The 22818-nt window shown below is 27.0% G+C and overlaps 3 protein-coding genes across 7 annotated transcripts in view; 2 read left to right on the top strand and 1 right to left on the bottom strand.

Moving 5' to 3' along the window:
* LOC132918555 (netrin receptor UNC5C) overlaps nt 1-2112 on the top strand; it is a 116956-nt gene extending 114844 nt beyond the window's left edge. For 2 of the 3 annotated variants that reach the window (XM_060979823.1, XM_060979824.1), the window contains exon 17: nt 156-2112. In XM_060979823.1, coding sequence (XP_060835806.1) covers nt 156-327 — 172 coding nt within the window. In that variant the 3' untranslated portion in view covers nt 328-2112. The remainder of the gene's footprint in view (nt 1-155) is intronic. The other variant, XM_060979825.1, reaches the window with a different exon arrangement.
* A 7931-nt stretch (nt 2113-10043) lies between these two features.
* On the bottom strand, nt 10044-14954 carry LOC132927694 (peroxisome biogenesis factor 2). Of its 3 annotated transcripts, none has more exons than XM_060992289.1 (8): nt 14817-14954; nt 14154-14371; nt 13863-13940; nt 13423-13485; nt 13190-13357; nt 12938-13126; nt 10416-10631; nt 10044-10344 (listed from the first exon to the last, which is right to left on the bottom strand). In XM_060992289.1, exons 2-8 carry the CDS (start codon nt 14172-14174, stop codon nt 10261-10263), a joined length of 819 nt encoding a protein of 272 aa, XP_060848272.1. In that variant the 5' UTR covers nt 14175-14371; nt 14817-14954; the 3' UTR covers nt 10044-10260. The 3 variants fall into 3 exon arrangements, with proteins under 3 accessions (XP_060848272.1, XP_060848266.1, XP_060848281.1); XM_060992283.1 differs by having other exon boundaries at nt 14538-14854; XM_060992298.1 differs by lacking the exon at nt 14817-14954 and having other exon boundaries at nt 14154-14435.
* A 220-nt stretch (nt 14955-15174) lies between these two features.
* LOC132927651 (SUMO-activating enzyme subunit 2) lies at nt 15175-20462 on the top strand. The gene has a single exon (XM_060992233.1). The coding sequence runs from the start codon at nt 15604-15606 to the stop codon at nt 17446-17448; it is 1845 nt and encodes a 614-aa protein (XP_060848216.1). The 5' UTR covers nt 15175-15603; the 3' UTR covers nt 17449-20462.
* The last annotated feature ends 2356 nt before the right edge of the window (nt 20463-22818 follow it).

The following is a 22818-nucleotide window of genomic DNA, read 5'->3' on the forward strand; positions in this document are numbered from 1 at the left end:
CCGCTAATTAATAATTTTCGACCTGAAACCGAATAGAACGCGTAATTTTTATCTTATGTCATTACGAAACGTCTCTTATTTGAATTTAGTATATAATTATACTAATTAATACCTATATTATAATTATATAATAATCTTGTGGTGTTCCCTCAAAGGTACATTAACTATTTCGCGGTCAAGCCCAGTCCCACCGACCAGATATTGGACCTGTGGGAGGCCCGACACAGGGAGCCCACGTCCGTCACGGACCTGTTGAACGTGCTGAGACTGATGGGACGCACGGACGCCGCCTCGCTGCTGGAACGCGAACTAGGCCCGTGGCTGTGAGCAGCACCGGGAGCGGCAGCGGGCTACGCTCGTCCCCGGCCGCCGACACCGACGCCACCACCACCGCCACCATTAGCAGTTCCTACGACGCATATTTTTTTATAAGTCTCCACGCCATGCGATTTAGTTTCTTTATTTTATGTTATTATAAAAGTTTTTTTTCTTCAAAATTTTATGTGTACATTTTCTTGTTTTTGTTTGTTCATTATATTTTTTAGATAAAAAAAAAAATTGAAAAAAAAATGCTAAAAATTATTGATGAATAACATTATCACCGACAATCAAAAAGTTATTAATATATATATATTATATTTATGAACAATATGTGTGTATGTATATTATTATATTATTGAAGCGCGCGTTTTATCGTTATATTATATTATATTATTTTCTTCTCTCTTCGGTTCGTTTATGGATAGATAATATCTTACCAATACATGATATACATATATTACAGTATAACAAAAAATGTTATTGACTCGTAGGTATTTATTGTCAAAACACGCGTTAGATTTTAACATTAATAATATAATATGTGTATTTTTTTTTATATTTTCCATACTAGGTATACCTAGTACCTACCTAATATTATTTTGAAAAAAATTTGAGTCCCGGATAAAAGACTATATTTTAGTGATAGATTATCTGTGATAAAACATTAATTGACGAATGAACGAAAAAAAATTAAGCGGAACTCCATAATAATAATAATAATACGATGATTATGATGAAATCATACATATATTTCTGGAAAAAACAATAAATTCTCATATCCGTTTATATGATAAATACATATTATATAATATTAATTATTAACGCCGTTAAAAAATAATATAATCGCTCCATTGATTTATTTTCTTTCCTATCGCTATATCGTAATACGCGTTTTTGCAGCGCACTTAAACCGTACCATAATAATACACTTAAAACTATATACATAAACATATTCAATATTGTGTAAATTAACTGATTTGATATTATATAAATATGTAAAACAAAAAATGTGTAAAACTAAATCTAATATGTATAATACATTAATACTTTAAACATCTATAGTACCTATAGACTATATACGTTATACATTATATATATTATTATGTACACGCGCGGTTACTTGTATTTACGACGTGTACACAGAATATATATATCTATACACGTATATTATAATATTACACATACGAAACAAAGACTATTATATTATATATATTTATATACATTATGAATGTATATTTATTAAAAATAATATTTTCGCGTATTCGCGTTGTATTTTTGTGTTTATATAATTTAATTTGTAAATAATTGTACCGATTATGTATATTTAATCAGCTATATATTATTATTATTATTATTATTATTGTATATTGTTGACGACTCACTAGTTTTCATTTTATTACTGCCTATTATTATTATTTATTTATTCTATTATTATTATTATTATTATTACTATTATTATTATTATGATTTATGATTATAATATTATGATTGTGCAACGTCGTGACCAACGGCGGTCGTCAAACGATAAATTAGGTACATCTATTATACTTATACCTATACATTATATGTAATTATTTATATATATGCGTGTGTGTGTAGGTATACCTATGAAAATAATAATATTTTATTTTAATGAAAACGTGTAAAAAAGAAAAAATGTAGTGTTAACGTGCTGAGCCAATGATTTAGTTGATTTTTTTATATATATATATATGTGTATATATAGTCCATTGGACTTTTAACGAGAAATAAATAAACTGAATATAAAATGTTTGTTATAGTGGACAATAATATCTGATGGTTTTTATTTATTCGTCGTTTATTGTCATTTAAATGTTTCCCATCATTAAGACATCAATAATATGTATTCCGTATGCTGTGGGTCTGTGGACCTGTGGTCCTTTGTAAAGATTTTTCACCTAGCCTTAACATAAATAAATGATTGGCTACCGGTTATAATAGTTAATAGTTATTTTAATGTCAGGATAATTAATTTATTTGATTACACTTTTAGGTTTTGTTACTTATCAGCTCAACTAGGTTTTTATGTATTTGTATTTCACTAGATTTGAATACTTTATAATATGTATAGGTATAAGTAATCAAAAATAAAATAAAATAAGTAATTCAATATTCAATTTAGGTTCATCTACATTATTTTATGTTATGCAATGAAGTGTATTATTGCTAAAATTTCATTTTTATTGTTTTATTAATACAATAATAGCTCTAAATTAAAATGTCCTATATAAAGACGTATCTTTACACATATATAAATTGTGTTACAAGAATTAAAAAATATACTAATTATTAATAATTGCTTAGTCTGATAATACCTATTCGCCTCTATTTATAACAGCATAAAAAAACGAGAGAAACCTCTACCGTTTTCTCATTATTATAAAATATTTCAAACCGTGCAGCTCGCGCATATACTTATACATATGTAAATAATTACTCGAACTATAAAACATCACAGCAGTCGAACCAAACTATTTTCCTTTAATTGACTTATGTTTCGACCCCTTAAAAATATGGCGTTTGGAGATAAATTACAAATGCCGTATACATAAGTAGGTAGAATTATCAAGTTCCAATTTAGGTGGCCCATGGGAACTCAATGACTTAAACTTTTATGAGCATCTAATTTTGCACCTTATACATTTATAATACTGTAATGATTACTGATAAAATATTTTGTGTAGGTACCTATAAAAAAAAAATAATGATTTTAAAAATAAAACATGTCTTATTGATACTTTTTAATTTCCTTCTTGGAATTTAATATTATTATTAGGGCGTGGATAACAATGCCCTTAAAACCATACAAATATGCTCTAAAAAAATAGCCAAAAATGCACTTTAACACAAAAATGACCTTAAAAATGCCCTATAATTTGGTAATTTATAAATAAGGTATTATTATTATATGAAAAAAAAAAATCTTAAATTTGAAAAATTGAGTTGATGTGGCGGTGATGTGACATTCATATTTTTTGGGACAGTATTATCCATTCTAAACATACATTATTTAACCGGTAAACTTAAAAAACGTAAACAACTTAAATATCAAGAAAAAAATTTATCTTCAGTTAATATTTTAAATAGGCTATAAATTTGTATAGTATAATGGTAAAATATAAAACTAACAAAATCACCCAATACTTAATACCTAATAATAATAAAAAATGCAAAATATAAGTTTCAGGTTTGAAGTAGGTACCTACCCGTTAGATACATGAAACGAATTGTGTACTTGGAAAACAATGTCTAAGATCAACCAAAAAAAGATGCATTTGGCATTGAAATCTGGGCCCTAATTAGTATCAATGTAATGAATGATATATGATACAAAAATTTAGTTCAGAAAAAACTAGACAAAACTTTCAAAGTGATTACTTATTTATGATTTATGTTTAATATTTTATGAAAACAAAAATACAAATATAGACAATTTTTTTAAATCATTTTAATGCTTTTAAAAAATTAGCCCTGATGGTGCCTCAAAAATCTTGATCTGCAGGGTTTAAATAATAAATATTATGCAAATATACACAAATTAGGAAAATATAATCATGGAAACACGAAGTGAGAGTTTGTATCTATCGAAAAGCTTAGGTTATTTATTAATTTAAATATTAGTAACAATTATTATTCAGAATGATCACGACACTACCGGGGACTAAATAAAAATTGACGACTTAGCGGTTAACTAGAAACAAGTAATAACGCAATAATAGGCATTGGAGATAAAAATGGGTCGGCGAGAGACGAAGCAATGATGTAGGTATGCAACTACGCAAAGAACCACGGTCCCCCACTCCCTCTAGACTTCAATCCAAAAAATTGTCGGTTATAATTTATTAATTTCTTAGCAAAAATTCGACTTCCTTATGATACGTGAATTTTAATTACACGACAACTATATAAAATTTCGCACAGAACTATCTTTCACTCGAGCGGTAGAATTGCAGAAACTATATATAGAACAGGGGTGGCAAACCTTTTGAACACTACGTGCCAAGAATTACCCTTTTTTTCCGAGCGTAGGTACCATGAAAAATATTATATATATTATATTTAATATAATAAAAAAATTATTGTAATCTTATTGTACGATTAATGTATTAATATAAAAAAGGTTAGTTTATATACATAATATTACATACTAAACACAACATTATATATATATTTTTTTTTCTACAGACAGTTGCGGTATCTTGAAGGGGGTACGTGAGGGTGCAGTTTCACCCACGATAATTTATCTAGGGGGGCAAAAGTATCATTTTGCACCCATGCGGCCACAGACATCAGTCAAAAACATTATACCAATTTAAATATAGTCAATATAGAATACAGTTTTACATTAAGATTTTTTTTTTTATTACTTTTGTAATAGCAGCAGTTAAATATTAGATGGTGTGGGGAAACATACCCCACAGGTTTGTGAATCACCATAAACGTTTGCACCCACGTGAATTTCTACCAAGTGCCGCTTATGTCTACAGATAAATTGAATAATCGTTATTCACCGATAAAAGCAGTATGCTCAAAATATTTTTACCTATTATAGGTATATATAGTAAAATACTTTAATTTTTCGTGTACCCTCAAAATCTTTTCGCGTGCCACCCCGAAAAAACTGCAGATTACATCTCTAGGAGCTTGATGCTAAAACTAAAATAAATGTATAAGCGGGGACATTGATTTTAGTTGTTACTGTGCGTCTGTGTGCACCTAGTTGATTGGTTTTTCAACTTCTCCCCAAGCCAGAGACTGAAAGACATACGCCTCGCGTATAACCGATGATGATATTATTTAATATTTGAAATGTTTGAAACGAAAATATTTGAATACCAATAATGATGACATAAATAATGCGAGAGCGTATATTAAGGGAGAAACAAAGTCACTATGGTTTTGCTTTATGACAACTTACAATCAACACTACAATAATGGGTTCAAGTTATTTGGCAGTGTAAATAATATTTGTACGGAAAAAAACAACAAAGAAAACCATTGCAAACATTTAAATTGTTTGGCATATCTGTTTATTTAATGTACAATAAAAAAAAACAGAAAGTCCAATGCGAAATAATTAGATAAATGAGTATTACGGGTATAATAAGTATAGCGATGACGGGTTGTGAGTAAACAGCCAACAGGCAAGAAATTTATTTTGGATAAATACCCATGTGGTTAAATGTGTAAATATGTATTTATGCAAATTGCCCCTTCTCCTTTTCAAATGCGAGTAAGTATTTTTACGTTATTTTCGTATATTTTTATGGTTATTGAGTTATTCTGTAACGCCATCGCGTGTTTATTACCGTTTATCTTTCATTTATTATTAATATAAACAACTTGAATTAATTTTTCTCGCATCATGTATAAGTATATACGGTTGCAGATGCACTGAATGCCCAAGTACTAAAATGTAAATCAGTGTATATCTATTATAATTATTACTAATAAGTATTATAATTTATAATAACAAATAACAAAAATCACTTTGTCTTCATTATTTTAGACAGTATATATAATATACAATCTACCATATACGCGTTGTGTATTTGCTTTATTTTCCATTCAAGATTTGTAGATGATAATAATATTAGGTAAATTACATTATTACAATGTGTTTCTAGTGGCAAGTGGCATTTTTCCATCAACAATGTATTTATCAAAGATATTTTTAATAACCAATGGCGTATTTAGGAAAATATCAAATCGAGTAGGTACTAGTCACAGAATAGATGAAATGTCATCATTCTGTGTAACTACTAAGTACACAATATGAAGTAATGCCCGTTGTTAACAACATATATATTATATACCTACAAAAGACACAAATAATGTGATAAGTGTCTCGCACAAAGGTGATACTCTTTTCGTCTACGTCTTCTTTTCTACCAAACATAATAATCTAGTTTTCTCTTTAAATCACAGGGCACAGATGTCTATATTATATATATATATAGACATAATATAAGTATATATAGTAATATAGTATTATTTAGACATCTGTGCTTTAAACATAAAACATAAACCTAAACATAATCGCATTTTTTGCTCGCGGTTTCACGTTTGAAATTTTAGGATGTACTGTCTCGAAATTAGTTTAATAAAGCCATTTATCATAACCCATAGAACACTACGAAGAAAAGCGACTTCTATTATACTCTCAAAAAATGTATTGTGTAATGTATTTGAGCTTATAGAAAAGTACATTATTTGACAAGCATTTTAAAAACGATAACGAGTCAAAAATTATTTATCAACTACCACTTATTATCAGTCATTTATGATACCATTACAAAAAAAGTAATATAACTAGGTATATCTATTTGTTATTTGGCCATTTTTGTTTATAAAACTTAAGCATCTCAGTCCTCAGAGTTTTACTTAAGTCATTCACTTTATATATTTTATTTTATTTTCACGATTTTTATTACATTGTAAAATGATTAAAGAAACGTGTAGAAAAAAATGAAAATCCATCATTGGTATTAGGTAATTTGATCATAAGCACCGTCGCCCTCTAAGAAAAATCAGTATTTGGGACCCGGGATGATTATTCCTCTGAGCAAACGCCCTTTAAACACGCCACTGCAAATAACGAGGTTATTTATCCAAAATATATTTACAAACTTACCAAGTATTCGTCACATCGACTAGCACTGAGTGTGACTGTCGACTGATGAATCTAAGTGTATCACAATTATTGTGCACGTAGTTAAATTCCATATCCGGGACGCCCAAATACAATAATTTTTAAATCTATAAAAATGTATACTATTTATGTGAGTCGTGACTATATTAAATACCGGAAAATGATCCCAAATTTCCAATATAAGTTTGCTACAATCATCTGTAAGAAAAATAAATGAAAATTCGCGTCGAAACTGAGAAGTCGGTTTTCGTGGAATTAATGCTATTTGATGTTTAACAGAATTAACGAGTTATGCGTAGAACGTGTACATACATATTTTACATCTCGAGATCTTATAAGAATTATATATTTTATACTTAATAGTTAATGGCAATAGAAATTACCACGGTTACTATTGCTTTCGAGTATTTACTCCATGATCACCGATTTTATACACAGATCGAATTAGGCGGCCGTCACACAGACGGACCACAGATTAAAATTAGATGGTCTTCATTAGAATTTAGAGTGCCTTGATCTATCGAGGCACTCTAGTCTTCATTCATTTCCTGACACACGTCAATATACGTCAATTAATGTATCCGAAATCCTGAAAGTATTGGCCGGTATACCAATTTTATTATTTTTGTCATAATTTGTTATTAGTAAATTAAATTACATACGTATACCTACATATTTTGTCAAATTGTTACAAATTTGTCAAAAAAATAACACATTCATAAACATAATATGAAACCTATTATAATGATATTTTATTATAATTTATATTTGCAGATTTCACTCAACTGTTATTATGGCCGAACACAAACTTATAAAGATCTGTCTCGTCCGGCACACGCAGTGAATATATTTTGTTTCACAATACGCACCTACGAGTTTGTCGGTTTAAATTTGTTCGTCTATGAAGAACGATCAGGTGTTTACGCCATTTACGGTGGTCTAAGAAATGCCAATAATATAGATTCAAAACGTCAATACGTATATGATGCCCGAAATCCTATATAAAAACTTGTAAAAGCGGTTTCGCGGACTAGTGTAATAGCTACAGTGAAAGGGAATTACGCTTGGGTCAGACGAATAACGGCGGTGATTCGACATGGCATATAATAATTATGTTATATTGGATTAACCTATTATACGACTCATCCAATGTGTGAAAAAAATTGTCTCCTAGGTTTGTTTCCTACACGAGTATACAATAGTCAAAATAATGCCATTCCACTTTATGCGATTAGGTACTCATTTTTTTTTTTTTTTTTAATCATTGTTTGCGTAGCCGCATAGGTATATATGTATTATAAAAATGTGTATGTTTAAATGTTTGTCTCAAAAGTAAATAATAATAGTAGATTTTCTATACATTCATACCATAAGCGTGCGCCGATTTTAATCGCAGATGCAACATACAGTAGCATGAGCAGCCCACACCGACTTTGACTAAACGGCTATAACTTACACCACCGGGACCAACAGGACAATCAGTCGGCCCAAAAAATGTTGCAAATGCAGCACACGAACCAATATAACTGTACTGTCTAGTGTCTGTACTATTTTAAGTGGGCTTCCGCCCGTCAATATTAAAATAAGATAAAATATAATTAAACGAAACGATTTCCAATTATTAATAGTTTTAAATTAAAATACTGGTTTCGTGGAAATATTTATTTTACTCGATTTATTTTTACTCAATCCAAGAATTAATTTTATTCCGTATCCGGCCCATTCCCGCATTATTAAATATTATTTAAAATTTAATAGGTATAATAGGATAATATTATTGCCAATAATAGTAATAGTAATAATTTAATTATTGTGTAAAGTTAGCTCAGAATATTGTTCAGATGTCGGTTTTTTGTCAAATTGCGGGTCTGTGTACTTTTGAAACAAACATACGAAAAACCGTTTTAAATTTTAATTCTAAACAACGATAAACGCAAAAGTTGTAAAACGCTTTAATTCTAAATAACATAAAACGAAAATTTTTTTTCAAATGCAAGCCCTGGTCCGAACAAATATGTTCGAATGAATTTGTGTTGAATAACTTGAATAGTATTATATAGGTACGAATGTTATATTTTCCTATTTGAACATAATTACGAGTATACCAATATGGCTCATAGTCACAAATATTGAAATATAAATATATAATAGTGATAATACACCTAATAATTTGTTGATAGGTATACTTTTATGATCCCGTTATAAGCCACCCATAAATTCGGCATTCGCGTATATATAATATTTTAGAATTTTTAATGGAAATTGTTTATAATTTATCTTTTTAATACATTGTTTTTCAGATAAACACATAATTCATAATATAATATAAATATATAATTTTGATTATGATAATTTAGAATTAATTTTAATACCGATAATATAGTGTATTATAATATATTATATATATATATCATAACTATAATAATATAATAGTATATATATATATATATATATATAATCCAAGTATTTAGTATACTTATCTATGAGATAAACCAAGTCAGTTTAGAAAAATTAAATTTTGTTGGTTTCACGATAAAAATGTTCGAACACTTTTCATTAGTACACATAATTTAACACTATGAAAAATATGAAATATTAGGTATATTATTATATTTTTGTTTATTTTATAAATATCAACAATCAAAAATTGTTTTTGCCATTTTTACTTTGTAATAAGTTTTAAACTCCAAGTTACTATTTACAACCACAAAATGAATCCTTTTTGTTGAGACTTGAATTATAAATAACAAATATCATTAATAAATAAAATAAATTCAAGTATTTTTTGGAAGTAGCAAATTGAGATCCTTGCTAACACAAAAAAATGTATGGAGACTAAAATGTCCACTTGTTACTTTTTAATAATACCTGTAGTCCGAGCATTATATGGTATCCCTTCACAAATAAATTTGGTGTGCTCTACTTTGACCAGAAAGAGCATCACCTAAATCATCATTGCTTTTGCCAATTTAGAAAATATTGTTTAAAATTTAAAAACGTATTAAATTTTTAAATTTATGTACATAAAATAAAAAAATATTAAAAATGATTATAATAAATACCACATTTATTTTCCCTTAACATAAAAACAAGAAAATATAATATATATTATTTGTTCAACAGTTTCAATAAAAAAAAACTACTTTAAAAATACATTAAAAATAACAAACTAATTACAATTTACACAACCAACAAAAACTAAAAAACCAAAATATGTACAATACTTTATTGATATGTCTCAAGCATTTTGAGTAACATAAATAAATTTAATCGAGTATGACCGGTATTATATTAATTTCAAAATGATAACACTCGGGGCATTCAAATTTTTCATCAACCATTCTCATTGACTGTAACAACAATAAATTATAAAATTATAATTATTTAGGACAATTATATATCATATTATTTTTAAACTTACACTTATACAGTAGAAACAAAACACATGAGAACATTTTATATGATGTGGTAACACAGGTTTTTCTTGACAAATACTACATACTGTCCTAGCACATATAAATGGTGGTTTTTCGATCCATTTTTTGTCATTGGATTTTGAATTTGAATGCATTAATCTGAATATTTTATGTTTTAAAGATTGATAATTGATCAGAGGCAATGTGAATAACAACAACTCCTAGAAATTTATAAACTTAATTTATATGCTAAAATGTTAACTAGTAATAAATAAAATTAACTTTTCAAATCCTAACTAAAAATATATAATAAAACTTGTTTATAAATCAATTAAATTTAATAATTGAAATTTATTTTCAAACCACAATTAAAAATTATAAATAATCTGTTTTAAATATAAAAAAAAAAATAAAATAGTTTAGGAGTTTAAGTAAATAATAATTTATAAATTCATTAAAAATTATTAACAATTAAGGGGCCGCTACATCATTCAACATTTGTTTTCTCTGTCTATCTCCCACATAATACTATAGAAACAGAGATATTTTCGATTACGACTCTGGTTCGGTTTAGGATAAAGGCACCTATAATATATTTTATAAAGAAGAATATTTCCTGTGCATTGATAGGATAGATTTTTAAATAAGTTATTGATGATTAAAAATAATCAAAATTATTTTAAATAAAAACATGCTTATATTTATAAAATACATGTAAATATTAAAAATCTATACAATCAAATGCACAGGAAATATTCTCTTTTAAATATTCATCGTACATAATAAGTAGGACTTGGTTTTTAATAATCACAAAAACTTAAAATCATACACTTGAACCATGTTAAATTAAAAAAAAAAACTTTGATTCCTGTAATCTATTTTATTTTTTTATCCTATTCAATCAGAAACAAAAATGAAAAATTTTATTTTTGAAATAGAAAAAAAAATATTAGAATTTTATACATTTGAAATCTGAGTAGTATTAATAATTAATAAATTATAAGAAAATCTATAAAATTACTTAATTTAATATTTTGCTATAAACGTTTAATCTAACAATTATCAGTTAAATATATGTATATATAATAATTATAAACATCTTTATGAATTAAACTACTAATCAGTTAGGTAGAAATTATACAAATATATCATACAAAATTTAAGTTTTTTATTTTAATAAATATGATTCAAATTTAGTATTAGGCTAGTATAATTAATTTAATCAAACATTAAGTTTTTTAGCTATACTATTTCCCATGCTAAGACATTCACCATCATAATATCTTCAGTACCTACTTTTGGTCAAGTATAAAATATAATTAATGTATTTATTTGTAAAGATTAAAAATCTACACATTTAATATATAGTTGTTGTAGAGCTAAGGATGGAAAATTATAAAATTAGTTTCAAATATAATTTAAATGTATCAAAAGAATATTAAGTTTTACTGTACATTGTTAAAATATTTTTGCATAAGAGAATACCTTTGTGTTAAGTTTTACATACATACAATGTAGCAAAGTTGTGTTTAATAGAACCCATTTTGTCTTGTTACTAACTTTTTAGATTTAATATTAGAGAGAATTAGTGAATTAACTTAACAAAATTAAATGTGGGAATATTATCAGTGTTTAAGTGACTTTTTTCAAAATATTTTAATTTTTAAGCTAGAAATTAACATCTTTATCTTAAATATTTACAATTCTCATATTATCTTGCTCAAAAATTAAGCAAATGTAGAATCTTCTTAAATTATATAAATGGTTTAGAAAATAATTATTTAATGAAGGAGTACACTATCTTTTTTAGAATTGATATCATAATATATCAGCATGAAATAATAATTAATATTGATATTAAATATAAATAGATTAGTTGCTTAGTATCAACATTATTAGGCATTTTTTTTTTACACTCACAGTTAACTTTTAATAAATTTATTACTTATATTATATTTATACAATAAAAAAAGCAAGCAAATAAAGTTATAAAAATAATATGAATGATATTAAATAATATTTGGTTACTTAGATTCAATATAATACAGTATAATACTATAATAGCCATTAATATCTGATTATATTGTTACATTTATTTGCTATCAAAATAATAAATAAAAGTTCTAACACAGCACTAGATTGGCAAGATATCGGCATACCAAGTTTTAGAATTTCTAACATTTGATTACAGTTATAGCTACTTACTTTAGAGTTTAAATAATTTGAATCAATTAATAAAAAAGAAAATGGGACCAAACACTCAAAACCGGCCCATATTTTGAAGGGCCCACCGAGTTTTACTTGGTAACTCGTCGGACTAATCCGACCCTGTATATTGATATATTTAGTATTTATTATTTTACTGATCAATATTGGAAAATTGGTTGGGAATCAAATTAAAACCTCAATATTTTTCTGCCTCACTAAATATTAAAATAAATGTCTATCTTTAAGTTTTATTATGAATTATAATGTATGGACTACAGGCAATGTACATAATATATACAATATATACAATAATACATACAGAAAAACCATGCCACAGCAGTTCTCTTGTCATATAAGTGTATTCAATATTTCTTTTACGGGTCGACTCTTGTGAAAGACTTAAAAGCCTTTGAGTCAATGTCGGATACTTGCCTTGTTGCAGGAAAAGCAGAAAATTCAAGAAAGATGCCGCTTTCAAAACATCAACAATTAAATGTAAGACATTTATCTGAAAATGTTCAATCATTAAATATTTTTATAATCAAACTGTATAATATGATAAAATATTTACATTGTTTATAAAATTTTTTGAAGGACTTTCTACTTTTGATTGTATATATTCTGCTCCAGCCGTAAACAATTGAAATAGAACTAACTTTGTATCTGTCAGCTGGTCTGGATTGAATCTAATCCCGAGCAGTTGTTGACCAAATGTTGCTTTTGCTTTTGTCACAGAATACTAAAAATAAATTTTATGTAAGATAAACATTTAATAAATAAATCAAATGAAATATTTTCACTCACATATGTCAATAGGAATTGTAATATCACATTTATTTCTGACTCGCAATTATTTAAAATCCAGGACTGAAAAAAATATAATGAATTAAAATTTAGCATCAAGCAATCAAATGCTTAAGAATTAAGAGTTTTTATAAAACAAAGATAAGATACTGATAATAATAAAATAAATTATTATAAATGCATATAATTATAGTTTAATTTTTAACTATACCTATTTGAACTATTTTATTAAAATATGTATGTTGTTTTACACTTGATAACAAATTGTTAGTATGCTTCTAGTCAGGGCCAGCAATAGGTGAAGGCAAAGCGGGCCTCACATATTTAAGAGCCTTGCGCTTTTAATTACACCTATGGTTATTAGTTAAATAAGTTTTGCCCAGAGCCTCGCAAAAGGTAGCGCCAGCCCCGTTTATAGTAAAAATATAGTAGGTACTAACCGGTAAGAACTTAAAAACCTTTAAGGTCTGGCCAATGAATATTTTTGAAATGTGATCGTCAAGTACATGGGCATCAAGCTAGAAAAAACAAAAGTAAATGAATGAAAAAAAATATAGATATGTAACCATGCATTCATCAGTATTTAAAAAAAGATTAAAATTTGAATATTTTGCACAGTATTAGGTTAAATATAATTTAATAGTGACATGTTGAGCAGTAACTTGATTTATCCAAGTGGCTGTCAAACATTGCATTTTAATAGTTACATTTTTTTAATTTTTTTAACTTACCATAGTCACACGAGGTGCCATTTTTACATTTGCTAAGGTTTAACCTGAATTAGCAAACCATTCAAAAGAATCAATAGTAATCCGAGGACAACTAATGATTTAAACAATTTGTGTCCGCCCGTTCCAAAATGGACAGTAGCATTATTTTTTTAAGAATCACCATTAAATTGTATATTTTGGAATCTAAATTCTTGTCAACCACTTCAAGTTTCCAAATACTTAAACATGTAAAAGTGTTTGATCATAAATCATTCATTTACAAAAAAATAATAAATAATAAATGGCAATGATAAACAAATACTTATAATTAACAGGTGACGAGTACCGATCAAGAGGTAAGATATTTATAGTATAATTAATTAATTTACATATAATATAATATACCTAATACGGCGGTGGTTAAGAATTTAAGATGACGGTATTAAAATACTTATTCTACATCGTGGACCGAACGGAATGCACATAAGCGGTAGCCGGCGAGAAACCGACTACCGAGTACCGAGAACTAAAATGTAAGGACTGAGGATGTGACAAAGTGAGATATTGTTGAGATTATAATTTATAATATTTAGCATGATGAAAAATCTATTTATGATACTTAGTAAATATTAAGCATTTAAATATTAATATTTAATTATCTTTAATAGCTAACATCTTACATACTTGAATAATTTTTATTTAATATTATAGTAAATACTAAATAGTAAATAGTAATGTAAAAATGTAATATCAGGTCCGTAAATGATAACTGACATAATATCAAAATCATGATAATAATCTATCGTTTTTCATTCCATGAGCCGTGTTTCCGTAGATGTTTACTGGGGGGCTTCATTATTTGTTCCAATCACTATTTGTTCCGCAAAATACTTGTTCCAAACGTGGAAAAAGTAATTTGTGGAACAACCGAACAAATAGAGAATTATGATGAAATAGTTGTAGTTGGAACAAATATAATGTGGAACAAATATTTTGTGGCACAACTTGTAGTGATCCGTTTACTGGTATCATTAAAATATTAAATTTTGAACCGCTATTGAGTTTTTGGTGGCTATTGTAAATCGTTTACTCGGACGCTTTGACACCGAGTTGCAGACGCTAATACGCCATTGGCCCTAAATTCTACTAAGTATAATTCAGTAATAATCTTAACCTATCCAACATTCTGACCAATAACCATCATCGTCTTTGGCGTTCGGTTTCCCGCCATAGTTTACTGTTGCACTTCACGTAGTTTTTATTTGTAAGTCTTTTAGTGTTTACTTTTATTGCAACTCGCGAGTGTCAGTTTATACCTTGAGTACTGTTTTTTTTCTCCGCTTACCGCCTACACCACGAGTCACTAAACTCACGAGAACACTGTCCGTGGTAAGTAGTCTTGCAGTGACGCCGCGTGTGAACGCCCGACTAAAACTTCAAGCCGTTTGTACACGAGAGCCCCAAGCCGACCATGGCAGCCGCCATTGCAGGAGTCTTCCAACCCGAAATGCAAAATCTCATCAAAGAATCCAAGGTCTTGTTAGTAGGTGCGGGCGGCATTGGCTGTGAGGTTCTCAAGAACCTCGTGTTGACGGGTTTTAGCGAACTGGAGATCATCGATCTGGACACTATCGAGGTGAGCAACTTAAACCGTCAGTTCCTGTTCAACAAGGAGTCTGTGGGCAAAGCCAAGTCACATGTTGCAAAAACCAGCGTACTGAAATTCAACCCCAATGTAAATATCACGTCGCACTTAGGTGACATTATGGACACAAAATATGGTGTGGCGTTCTTCAATAAATTCAAATTGGTCATAAACGCTTTGGATAACAAGAAGGCACGTAGCCATGTGAATCGTATGTGCCTGTCATGTGACATCCCTCTCATTGAATCTGGTACAATGGGTTACACTGGCCAAGTGGAGTTTATTAAAAAAGGAATAAGTTTGTGTTATGAATGTTATCCAAAACCCGAACCCAAATCGTATCCAATGTGCACAATCAGAAACACCCCAAAAGAACCTATACACTGTATCATATGGTCAAAGTTCTTATTTGGACAACTATTTGGAGAATCAGATGAAGACGTGTCCATGGATGAAGCTGTTTCTCAAGACGGCTCTGAAAAAATGTCTGCACGTAATTGGGCTATAAATAATGAGTATAATCCAAAAAAATTGCTTAAGAAAGTTTTTTATGATGACATCCAATACTTGCTAAGTATGGAAGATTTGTATAAGGATAAAGAAATTAAGCCAGTACTTTTGGATGAAGCACTCTTTAATCAAGAACAGGTCGATTACAACCACGTACCCGATAGCGAATTGTTAACCCTGGAACAATGTATATCTATGTTTTTGGATTGCACATCATCAATTAAACAAAAATTAGAAACATCCAAAAATGGATGTTTAGTTTGGGATAAAGATGATGATGACTTAATGAACTTTGTTGTATCAAGTAGCAATATTCGTTCAGCAATTTTTAACATTCCATTTAAAAGTCACTTTGATATTAAGTCAATGGCAGGAAATATTATTCCTGCAATTGCTACCGCAAATGCTATAATCGCTGGGCAGATTGTAATACATGCTTTGAGAATTTTAAGTGGAAAATACGAACGGTGTCAAACTGTATTTTTAAGAAAAATGCCTAACCACAAAGGTGGACTTCTTGTCAAAGACAAACATCTCGAAAAACCAAATCCAAAATGCATGGTTTGTTCTACTGATGGAGAAATTGTATTATCTACGGATATATACAATTTTACGGTGAAGCAATTTGAAGAATTGGTATTGAAGAAAAAATTAAACATGGTAGCACCTGATGTTTTAGTGGATGGTAGAATGATAATTTCTAGCGATGAGGATGACGAAGTCGATTTATATGGGAAAACATTAGCAGAAGTGGGTGTGGGTGATGGATCCAGATTTAGTGTTGATGATTATTTCCAAAATTATAGTATCAAAATCAAGTTATATCAAAAAGAAAAATCTGAGGAAGAAGATCCAGATTTTGAAATTTTTGGCAATCTAGAAGAACTGAACAAAGCAGATGATATAAAGAACAATGTAGCTCAACCTGAAGAAAATGATGATTGTTTAATTGAAAAGGATGAAAATAATGTAGATGGTGATATGGTTACCATCAAAGAACAAGAAGACGATACAGTAATCAAAGAAGATACAATGGATAGTGATCCAGAAGTTGTAGGTATGGATCAAGAACTCAGTAATGAAGAGGTATTGGCAATCAAAAGAAAAGCTGATGAAGCAATTGAAGATATTAACGGAGCTAAGAAAAGCCGTGTCGACTAAGATACCATTCATAGTTACTATTAACAGTCAATTTAAACTTAATAATATATACATTCACAAACACAAATGTTGAAACCTATTTTGATGTTCCTTTTTAGTAATACTGCTGTAATTTTCATGTTCTTATTATCAGACTACATTATTATTAACTTCATCAAAATTTGTATTTTCATGATTGTACCTACTAATTATTATTTTTTTGATATCCAATTTATAAAGAGAAAATGAATTCATATTATTAAAATTATTTTTTATTTATATATGCATAGGTTTTATATTTTACATGTATGAAGTTTTACTTGTATTTTCTGAGATAAAATTAAAATTAACTCCCTGGCTAAATTGCTTAAATTATTTTCGCTTTAATTAAGTATAGACGACACTTTTTATTTGCAAATTAAATTTTTTTTTTTTTTAATACTGTCCTTAATGACTATGAGTTGAGCTAATGCTATAACCTCGTACAATTATTAGATTTAACAATATACAAATATTTATAATTATTTATTGCATTTTTGTAAATGTATTCATTTACTTGGCGTCCTGTGTCAAAATAATAATTATCTACTCACAACATTGTAATATTTCGTATACATTTCTAAAGCACGAAACAATGTTTTTATTTTCGTAATGTATTCATAGTATCAGTAGTGGTATTTTACTTATGTTGAAATACAAATTGGTTTAAAACGCATAAAAAATTTAAAAAGGCGTATGGTATAAGGGCCAATCAACAACAATACATCAAAGCTGGGTGTTAAGTTATCATCATGTATAAGTTAGTTTAGTCAATAACTTATTAACTTCCAACTGACTTAGTAAATAAGTTATTAGATGTTAAATAATTAGCTTTAATCTTGAATTACTAAAAACAATACATCACATCAAAACTTGACTTTGATCATAAAATATCTAGTTAATTCAATAACTTTTGACTGAATACATTAAATAAGTTATTTTATAACATACTATTAGATTTGATTATAAACTAATTTTAAAATTAATTGTTTCAATTATATAATTTTATTTAAGTCTATTAAGATAAAATGTAAGGAAACTTGCAGTATGCTCAAAAAACTATATAGACAACTATCGACTGCTGATCAAATAATGCAAAGAACTTACATAACATGGCAGACAATATTTTAAAAATAAAAATTGATTACTCGAATTTAAAAATTAATAATAAAAATTTACTATATACATGCATATAAGACTTATTTATTTTATGGTTTTTTTTTTATGTTTTTAGGCTAATAAATAAGTAACTGTTAATTAAAAATTATTTGATTTAAAATTAAAGTTAAGTTATTAATATATATTTTTTTTATATAATTTAAAGCACATTAAACTTTTTGGTGAGGTGCCAAAAATGTTCATTTTTGTAAGTTATTATGTTATGTGCTTATTAATTATAATACAGATACCTTTCCATGTTTATTTAAATTGTTGTTTCATTCTTATTTGACAATAAACATAAGAAACAGCTTAACAGTACATCACTTGTTGTTCACTTGTTGTAAATTGGCCTTGTTAGAAGGGGGGGGGGGCTAAAATTATAAACAGCAGGCCCGCGGAGGGCTTCACTCCCACACCCTCTACATATAAATTTTACAATTTTATTGTAACATTTATTATGAAAAATGTATATAAAAACTTCAAAATTATTTATTTAACGGCGTTTAATACATAATTTTTTATTGTTGTCATTATAAAATATTAACGTATAGCTCAATCATTTCAATTTTATTACAAATTTACAATACAAAATTCATACATAAAACTTTAATGTTCACATAACACATACATATCGGCTATCGGATATTCTGATTAGGAATTATGTTTAACAACTTATAAATTTTTCTAATAAATAAATAAAATTTCTTGAAAAACTTAAAAAAATGTAGTGTGGCTAATCCCCTCTAAGTCCCCCCCCCCCAATTTATGCCTATGGTCCAAGTAATCATGCCGCCCTAATATTCATACTATTCTCAGTGAAATTGTATTATAACATTATTCCTATTGTGAATATTGATCATTGATACAAAATTAATATTTTACTACAAAAATAATTAAAATTAACCAAACAATTATTTCTATAACAAACTATCATAAATAATAGATTATTTTAATATTTATTTTTGAAAAATTAATTTATTAAGAATAAACATTTTATACAATATAATTTTATATTAATTTTGCTGTTTTTTAACTATAAGAGTTGGTACTTTTTTGTCAGTTTAATATTTATTTACTTTATCTAAACCTATAATGCTCATTATTAATCTGTGGTTTGATATTTAACATTTTTATATCAAAATATTGTACTTCAAATTTGAAAAAATATAATTAATCATGACAACTTGGGAAATTCTTTTAAAAATAATAGCATTTATTAATTGTCAAAATAACAGTGCGAGTAGGTACATATATAATTTTACAGAGTATAGCAATATGTAGATAGGTATCTACTATAAACTTGCCAGAAATAAGTAGGTCAAGTATATATGGCACGGTGGTTATCGTTAGGTTTCATCATATTTTTTTTTTATTGCAAAACTGTTACTTACAACACCTTTGAAGTGGCAGGAATATTGTTGACGTTATATCTTATATTATGATATAAATATAACATATTATAACGTGAGAAACAAAACTGTCTTCCAGAATTGGACACAAGACACAAAACGTAATCTTTTGATTACAACATCATGAAACATCTGAATCTGAATCATATTATATTATAAACAAATACTTGTTATTGTATTTTCTTTCTATTAAATTTATCTATATGAAATATGTTTTTTTTATAAAATGTAATACGTTAATAATAATATAAATATTATATGTATACTATAAATAATAAATTGTAATATGTTAGTATTGTATTGAACTTGCTGCGCCCACCACAAGCTATGCTTTGGGGCGGCATCATAAATTGTTTTATTTTTATTTATTGTTATCTTTATTATGTAAAATGTTATTTTGACAATAAACAATTATTATTATTATTATTTTTTTTATAATATATAGAATAAGCTATAGATAGATCCCGTTCAAACTTTATTTTTTACGGAATACTATTCAAGATATGGATATGAACCGTAGTAGTGATAATATTTGACTCTCTGGAGACCCTAGATAATAATCTTACCTTAATTGTTGTCTTAATTTAATTAAACTTTGTAAAATAATGTTTATTGAAATGTTGAAAATTTCGTAATTTTGGTGTGTCATCATTCATCATGAATATATTTGAAAAATTGAATTTAGGCAGCATTCATACAGGTACTTTGGTTGGACGCCGTTTTTCTCAACCGAACCATTAAGTAATAACTAGTGTACTAGTGTTATTTAAAAATCTATGGTTGAACATATGACAGAACATTAGCATTAGTTTTTAAATTCACCTTTCCGTAACGCCATCAATAACAAAAACAATACTAAATTATGTAGGTATATATCATATACTTATTTGCATATTATTTATTTTTCTACGTGAACATGCTGCATACATATAATATATATCTATGATGCACTGTAATGTTCATTGTACACAGATTGTATATGTAAATATATAGATATAAATATAATTAAATTTTATAAATTTAAGAGTTATGAACTAACAAAAATTTTTATACTTTCATAACTAAAATCTTCGGAATTTTACATTACTTCCTTTGATACCTATATCATTATTTGGATGATTATACAAATGTTAGAATTTTTCATGATCAAAATTATCAAATTTCTAGTACGCAAATAATATTATATATATTATACAACAAAAACTGCAAAATCAATAATTTATTTAGGATATAGATAGTCCATGTAAGTATAATATAAAATATAAATTATACATCAATACATACCACGGAAAAAAAAATGTAGAGAGACAAGAACATAATTTTAATTGTATACAATTTGAATAGTTTTCATATAATATCAAAAAAGAAACACTACATATGCAATAAACATATATATTTATATATGAGTGTATCTATATACATAAATATATAAATATATATATAAAAAAAAAAAAACAACCATTTGAAATTAAAGTTAGTATTAATAGTCTGTACGTTGTACAATTTGTATAATTAAATAATAAAAAAAGAAAAAACAACATATTATTACTGTATATGTTTAACTAGCCACAAAACTATATAGTCATACTATGCAAGTTTTACATATATATATTATGAATATACAATATTATTGTTAAATACTTTACACTTGTACACAGTTATACAGAGCTTCTAATAAAATAATAGTTCTCTATTATAACAACATTGAGCTCTAACTAATATTGTATCTATGCAACAGCTGCATCGGTATTGTTAAATATATAATATTTAATTAATTATTATTTTTTAATTTTTTTGTTTAAGCATAAAAAAAAACATTTACGTACTTGATTATATAATAATATTCATGTATGAACAAGTATGGTAGTTGGCAATAAACACAATGGGTTTATTATTATCATATTATACATATAAATAAATTACGTTATAATAACATAATACGCCAAAAGAGCAATATTTTTGTTGAACTTTTTGCCAAACAATCTTGGGTCACTATATAAAGAAATATATACTATAATTGATGTTAAAATGAAATTACGGGCTTCTATATTTTACATGCAATGAATTATATTAATTGGGAATACGTGCCAATAACATAAATTGCATGTGATAGTAACTAATTTGTACATAATTTTGAATAGTCATTACTCATTACATTTGATTTTTTTTAATTAACAATTTCAAATCAATGACTAAAATTAAAAATCTATTTAGTTTAAAAAGCTTGTTTTCTTTCCAATACTCGTATAGTCTTGAGAAAAGAGAGGAACCCTTGAGTATGACAAAAAAAAATCAGTTTGGATTAACTAAAAATATACACGTCAAATAAAAAATTGTATATATATTATAAGTATAATATATAAAAAATAAAATTAAAACATTTATACATTGGAATGAACGTTTTATTTTTGACAAATATTTTTTTTTCAATTTATTATTAATAGATTGCAACTATTATGAACAATAAAACAAATTTTTTCACAAATAATATACATTAAACCCATTAGTAAATATTTTATTAAAAAAAAAAAAAAAGAAGAAGATATGAAAGGACAGTATATTACAATAGGTATCTGCTTTATGTTAATTAATATATAATCATTGAATTTTAATTATTGCTACCTCAATATTAAATAGATGCAATTTTGTTTAAGGTAATTCTATTTGTATAGATTTTTTGAGGTACAAATTATACTTATATAATAATCTACTAACAATATTGGTTATCTGAATAAATAATATGAATGATATTTTATTTTTATTAGAATTTTGGAAGTCATTA

The sequence above is a fragment of the Rhopalosiphum padi genome, chromosome 1, assembly GCF_020882245.1.
Source record: "Rhopalosiphum padi isolate XX-2018 chromosome 1, ASM2088224v1, whole genome shotgun sequence".
In the NCBI taxonomy this organism is placed as follows: domain Eukaryota; kingdom Metazoa; phylum Arthropoda; class Insecta; order Hemiptera; family Aphididae; genus Rhopalosiphum; species Rhopalosiphum padi.